The sequence below is a fragment of the Corvus brachyrhynchos genome, unplaced genomic scaffold, assembly GCF_000691975.1.
Source record: "Corvus brachyrhynchos isolate BGI_N302 unplaced genomic scaffold, ASM69197v1 scaffold60, whole genome shotgun sequence".
Lineage (NCBI taxonomy): Eukaryota > Metazoa > Chordata > Aves > Passeriformes > Corvidae > Corvus > Corvus brachyrhynchos.
In genome coordinates this window covers 7,618,826-7,625,723 of record NW_008236767.1, presented here as the reverse complement: position 1 = coordinate 7,625,723, position 6,898 = coordinate 7,618,826, and the positions used below count along the sequence as shown (strand labels likewise).

Here is a 6,898-nt window from a genome sequence, read left to right as displayed (position 1 = left end):
ATTTAAAAAAAAAAAAAAAAAAAACAAAACCCAAACGCCAAACTTCAAATGCACACCCAAAAAAAAAAACAAACCAAAACAAAACAAAAAAAAAAAAACCGAAAAGAAAAAAAAGAAAAAAAAATTTAAAAATTAAATATATAACTTCATCCTTCCTTTAAGCAGCACTTCCTTCTATTAGTGCCACTTGATTACAAATTGCTGCTTAATTCATAATACCAATGGTACCAAAAGAAAAAAAAAGCAGAGCATTATGTCAATTTCCTTAAAAAGACATGATCACCTCTCAAATTTCATCTCTCCTAGGGATAATAAATAATGCACTGCACAATACTTAATGACCAAGATACCTTTTGACACATCTGTATAACATGACTTGAACTTTTTTTTTGCTACACTATGTTACAGAACAGCTTATAAAAACTAAGTATGGACATTAACTGTGAGTGTAAACAGTAGGACTACCACTTGTCAAAAGTTTAAAACACTTTAACTGTAACTGGTACTGGTTATTCGTCATTTTCATTGTTTTCTATTTCTTCCCCCCCATCAAGTGAGTCTAATTCTTCACCCTGTGCTATTTCATCTTCTAAAACGGAGGAATCTGCAGTTTTATCAAGGCTCTCCTCTGCATCACTGCCTTCGAGATTTTCTTCATCTTTAAAGGCAGCTCCTTCAGTTTTGTCAGTAGCCTTCTCTTCATTGGAGCCCACTGCATTCTGTAGTCCTGCTAGTGCTGGGAAACCGGGCAGAGTCAATCCTCCCAGTCCTGGAGGTAGAAACATAGATGGATAGAAGAGGCCAGGAGCCATGGTAGACAGCAGGAAAGGATTGAAGGCCAGAGGGTTTGTGGGCAATCCAGTGTTGGTGGTGGTGGTAGTGGTGGCAGTGGCGGTAGTCGCCGCAGTAGCAGCACTGACAGATCCATTCGCAGAGTCAGTAGCAGAAACAGTGTCTGTGCTTTTCTCAGAGTCTTTGTTCTCCTCTTCTTTCTCATTTCTCTTCTCTTCAGCTTTTGAAGCGCCATCCTCAGTCTCTCCTTGAGCGGAAGCAGTAGTGGCATTTCCAGTAGTAGCCGTTATCGGGTTATTCAACAATCCGCTTAGTCCAAACATATTGGGCAATCCTGCCATCCCTGGCAACATCAGAGGCAACATGGCAGCCGGATTTTTAGCGTCCCCTCCAGCAGCAGCAGCTGTTGCTAGCCCTGGCGGAAAGCCCATGAGGCCTGCGAGCTGGAGAGACTGCAGGTTCTGTAGGTTCTGGAGGCTTGTGAGGTCCATTCCAGCAAACAGACTGTTCATTAGTAGTGGGTTGATTCCCGAAGTTGATGCTACAGCAGCAGCTGCTGCAGCTGCTTTGGCAATTTCACTTTTTGGCCTTCTTCCTCTTCTGCTTGCTCCTTCCTCCCTCACAACAGGTCCAGTGAGAAGACGGTCAAACATGGACTCTGGAACAAAACCCTAAAAAGGGAAGGAGAAAAAAACAGCTTTATTCTCAATTAGCTTTTTTAGCTTTCAGCAGTTAATTGATGATGATGGAAGAAACAGAAAGGATTTCAGCATACTCCAAAAGTGGTTTGTTTTTTCACCCTGGCAAATGGTGACTAGCTTAGTACTATAGTGAATGGCAGTAGAACAAGTAAAGAAACCTGAAGAAATCAAGATCACAGATTTTTTTTACATTTAAACACAACAGTAAAACAATACATGCTGAAAACTCTGTAGCCTCATTAAAAAAATCCACTCTGATATGCTGCAGTTGCAAGTTTGTATCTTTATAATTTGTACTGAATTTCAGTAGTGTTCTGTTAAATTGAGTACTTGCAGAATTTTACCCTTTATTTTCAAACAAGTGTTGTAAAATAAACGGCAGAAAACCTCTTCCTTTGATGCTGCCTGTTACTGAGACAATGAAATGTATTTCTGTTATTAATATGACAAATATTTTCTTAGTAGTTCCTAATGTACACATACCTGTGCTTTTTAAAGATTGTTACTTACAAGAAAAAAATAATGCAAAACAAATACTGAAGGCTGCCTTAACTGTAGCTGATTTTTCGAGTGTATTTCAATCCCATTCTGCAGCAGCCTCCTATCACCACCCCCCTGAGCTGGGTAACTCCTACACAGACACTACAATTTTCTCAAAACCAGCTATGAGATAAAGACTTAATAATCAATGTACACAGCCTTCAACTTTTCTGTGCTATAACCTACAGTGAAGCATGGAAAGAGAGTTTCACTTACAGACTGTTTAACAATGTCAGTCCAATCTGGAGCAACAGCAAACTCAGGATTTTCTTCCAGCCATCTTGGCAAGTCCTTCATTGGAGGGGCCATAGCTCCACCCATCTAATGCAAAAGACAAGGTTATGACTGTAACAAAAACCCAACAACAAAACCAAACAACTACTTATATGGACATTTTCTATTTGCACACTTTCATCTCTGAAGGATAGCAGTAAAGACTTTCAAGTTAGTTTACTGTGGAAAACTACATGGAAACCAGCTAGTGATACCCTAATTGACAAAATCAGGTTTTAAAAAACAGTAAAGTGCTGCAGCTTAGGCAGGTCTGGTAATAAAATTTGTATCTAAGGACAAAATGTGCTATATAGTTTCAAGAAGTGAGAGTTATTCACTCAGGTGATCAATATGAACATATCAGAACAGCAAAGAAGGAATTAAAGGAACCAGGTAGCACAGTCCAGTAAGAAAAATTGCTGGTGCCAAATTATTAAACTTTAAAAGAGAAAGCTCGGAGTAGAAAACCTGCTTTCCACATGCAAAAACATTATTAAAGACTTTGACTGAAGTAACTTAATTTTTACCTTCTTTCCATTTCGTTTATTTACAACAGGTACCCTTTCTTCTCCTGTCAAGGTGTTTATATCCAGTTTATTAGGATTTCGACATCTGTGTCGTTTTTGTTTCGGCTTCTGAAATGGGGAAAACAGCACATCTGCACTCTTCTGGAAAGAAGAGAAATTTATTGCTTTTTAGCTTTTAATTTAATGACAAAAATCACCAATCACGGTACCCCTTCTTACAACAATTTTAAGAAGGGATCCATTACTTTACTCTCAGATTATGTGAGAAGAAATTTTTTTTGTATCAGATGAAGAAATTCTGCAGAACTTGACAAACACTGTTCTAACATGTTGCTATATACAAATATTAAGAAAGGAAAAGCAAATCAAACACCCCAATGTCACTTAGGTGTAGATAAAATACGAATGGTGCATAAAGGGAAAACTTCTGTTGAAAACCAAGCTACAAAATCGAATGACTATGCCCAATGTGAGGAAATTCAATTCGACGTCAGTAAAACTAACTTTTGTATTAATAGAATAGAACAACACTTTTAGAATCCCATACTTACTGGTACATAACTTGGCATATCTACAGTGTAAGTAGGATGCAATTTAAGCCATTCAACTAGATCCTTGTTTTTTGGGGCATCCTCTCCCACCAGCCTGGTCCCATCCTCTAGATTGATTACAGGGATGTGAGTGTCTGGGTCTAATTGACCAGGAGATGGAATGTTCCTTGCTGGTAGGGCTTCCATATCTTCTTCAAAAGCTTTGGTCACTTCTGCATCCTCCTGAAAACAATCACATCTGTATTAGTCTTCACGGGAACAGCTGGAGAAATAATCTCAGGGACTGACTGAAGTGAAATGTTCAAGATTTTGCATACACAAGAGTTAATGGTGTTTAAATACTCATACTACACAAAGTAGTATCATTACATTAGGAATTTTGAAAATTTAGCATCCTTGAACAATAAAGAACATACTGCTAAAGGCAAAGCAATTTTTTTCCATTTCCAGTAAATGTTCTTCAAGATTCTCCAAGACCCACCCTTTTCAACACATCAAGAAAGACATACTTAAGCCTCAAAATGTATGTTGTTAGAAATATATTTTGAAAAAAAAAAAGTAATTTTAAAAGTACAAGCTACTTAAAACTCAGCTACAATTTTCTACAGTAAAATCTTGATGTGCACTTTTTTGTTCGGTTCAAAAAGAACTAACAGCTCTAAACAAAGAAAAACCTGGTTGGGCAAGAACTGTATGTTTCTATTAGGGAGAGTATAATAAGACAACACATTCAGGAAGTACCACAGACAGAGAACAAATATGAGACAAAAAGGAAAAGAATTGTGGCCTTACTACAGTCAACGATGTCCGTTTGTTGCTCATGAATAACAGATCAAGCCCTTCTACATTTTTCCTCCTTCCTCTCCTCCTCTTCATGGGTGGTTCTCCATCTATTAAAGAGCCATTTAGTAGATGCCTTGTGGGTGTGCGTGAAAGACCTGCTTGCAGCAGCTCCATTTGAGTTTTAAAGGCATCAGACACGGGTGTGGAGACATTAGGCAAGATAAACTTTGAAGTAACAGATGAAAAATTTGAGGTAGAACTTGTTGCCTCTCGTGAGGCCTTTGATAAATCTACAATCTTTTCTTGTCCATTTTCTGAGACCACCTGAGACTCACGTAACTGGGCAACCATTTCCATAAGATTTCTCCTCTTGGCAGCTCTCTCAGCCTCAATTTCAATCTTTCTTCGTCTCCTCCTCCTCTGACGTGGAACTGATAAATTGAGTGCATCTTCCTAATAAAAAGCGAACATTTCCAAACATTAGCAAAGCTCTGTTTGCTACACTGAATTTAAAATAAAACTCCAAACATGTAACTCTGAAAACAAAGCCTTCATTTTATTCAAAGAAACACTTTTACATTTTTACTATTTTATTTATGCTGGCTTATTTTCTATTATGCAAGAGAAGCTCATGCAAGATAAAATGTTTTATGTAAAAAAGAGAAAGTTGCAGCCTTGCCTTTGATAACTGAGGAGAAGCAGTGAGATCTTCACTGCCACTGACAGTGGCTTGACCAACCATGGAGAGCTCTGCAAAGCTCCTTTTCTGCAGAGGGCTGTCCACAGCTGTTGGAGTGTACCCAGGTATGAGCCCTTGGAAATCAAACATCTGGCGCCTATTTACTGGCCACTTCCCTTTCAGCACTGCTTCACAGATGTTGTCTAATCGGTTGATCATTACTCGGTCCTGAATAAAGGAAAAGTATGTAATGAACCTTCAGTGTAAACGTTGCCTTTTAAACTTAAATGAGTCTTATTACACAGTCCAGGTTCCAGAGCTTAAGGACAACATTCAGAAACACTTATTCTTGCATGTTAGGATAAACTGATCACCTTGCAAGAAGCTAACACAATTTTGTAGAACAAAACTTTAATAGGACTTTTATAATAAACTTTTATAAGCTGCATTTATATTGTGAGGGGAAGGAGAAAAGACAGACCAAGTTTTCTGTATGACAATGTACTAATTGAAAAATTTAATAGAAACTCCCTGTTGTTTTACAAAACTTCACTAGTTAGCAAAATCAACAGTTAGGAAGGGAAAATAAACACATCTGCAATCAGTGTCTTAAAGCTGCAGTTCTCAAGATCCAAGAGGCTGGATCTGCAATTCTGTCCTAGGAAGTGGATCCTCATTAGCGTCACTATTAATAAAGTTCAACATTATGAAACGGGCACCAACCTAGGGACATCTAATGAATGTCAATTTTCATTCCACGCCCATTATCACTTCAAATTTCACTGAAGCGTGTACACTAAAAATCTCTAATTATGTTTATTAGTCTACTTATGATGAACCTATACAGATGAAGGATTTTCTGTTCTACTTTCACACTACGACTGGAATAAGATTTTAGTGCACATTTCCAAAATACTTGCTGAAAGCAGAGAAAATGAGCATGATTTGATTTTTTTTCCATTTCAGTATTCAAACACATTCTACGCTAGCCTGCCTGAAGTAGTAGAAACTTCGGAACTCTAAGAAATACTGCTGGTTAGGGAATATGAGCATCAGTTAGCTTCCTGAACAGCAAAACAGTGCAAAAGCCACTAGCAAATCTCAGCAGCTGCAACAGACTGCTTGCTTTCCCCAGAAATAAGCCTATTAAGAGCAAGGTCCTCCTGCCCTGCTACCCCCTTCCCCCCCGCCCCAACCAGATGGCCCTGTTATGGTGATTAGTAAGCTTAAGACTATTACTACTTTATTTTTCTCTCTCCCCTTACTGCAAAGGAGAATACTAAATTAAGTATGGATTTATTACAAGGTTACGGCTTTGTATTTTTAAAAACATTTTATATTAGATAATTTTCTGCATTGTTACCAAAATAAGATACAGCTTTACCCTATCTAAAACTGATGCTTATGTTTGCAGGATACCTTAATACAATTACATCTGTCAACATTACATAATGGCTTAGATCATGTAGGTCACCAAAAACTCTTCCCTACAATCTCCTCACCCCAAAATAAAAAGGTGATCTTAGAAAGTCTGCTCTAAATTCTGCAGATTGCTCTGCAGGCAAAATTCCTAGTTCAAAACTGTACAGCGGTGCAAGAGGTGGGACTCTGCTGACATAGGGTTATGGGCCCTTTGAAGAACTCATGTCTGCCAGCAGTCCATTGTTTTACTGAATGACACTATTTTACAAAAAAAAGCAATTTCTTTCATTTTCGCTGCTAGTTTGTATGAACTTGAAGAAAAAAGTGCTATTCCACATATCATTCACAGAAAAAGGTCTCTTGCCTGCCAGAAGCACAGTATCTCACAAAAGCTCACTGTTACTTTGCAAGCACATTTCCCATATTTTACTTAAATTAAAAGAGACACATCTTTCTACCCCTAACCAACCTTAGGCCAGAAAGAGAAGGCAAATGTTCTCTCATGAAGCAGCTGAACCACAGAGGGATCCCCATCTTCCATGTAGAATCCATCGCGTGTTTCATCCCTTGCGGTACTCATAGAGGCATTGCTTTCTTCATCAAAATTCTTACCCTGAGAGACTGCTCCTG

At 38.2% G+C, this 6,898-nt stretch overlaps 1 protein-coding gene across 5 annotated transcripts in view; it reads right to left on the bottom strand.

The window, feature by feature from the left end:
• Positions 1-64: 64 nt before the first annotated feature.
• Positions 65-6,898, bottom strand: part of CHD7 (chromodomain helicase DNA binding protein 7) — a 128,981-nt gene continuing 122,147 nt past the window's right edge. For 2 of the 5 annotated variants that reach the window (XM_017727488.1, XM_017727486.1), the window contains exons 32-38: positions 6,738-6,898; positions 4,847-5,074; positions 4,177-4,620; positions 3,385-3,606; positions 2,834-2,974; positions 2,250-2,354; positions 496-1,463 (exon numbers count right to left, since the gene is read on the bottom strand). In XM_017727488.1, coding sequence (XP_017582977.1) covers positions 510-1,463; positions 2,250-2,354; positions 2,834-2,974; positions 3,385-3,606; positions 4,177-4,620; positions 4,847-5,074; positions 6,738-6,898 — 2,255 coding nt within the window. In that variant the 3' untranslated portion in view covers positions 496-509. Of the gene's footprint in view, positions 1,464-2,249; positions 2,355-2,833; positions 2,975-3,384; positions 3,607-4,176; positions 4,621-4,846; positions 5,075-6,737 lie in introns of all 5 variants that reach the window. The other 3 variants (XM_017727489.1, XM_017727485.1, XM_017727487.1) reach the window with 3 other exon arrangements.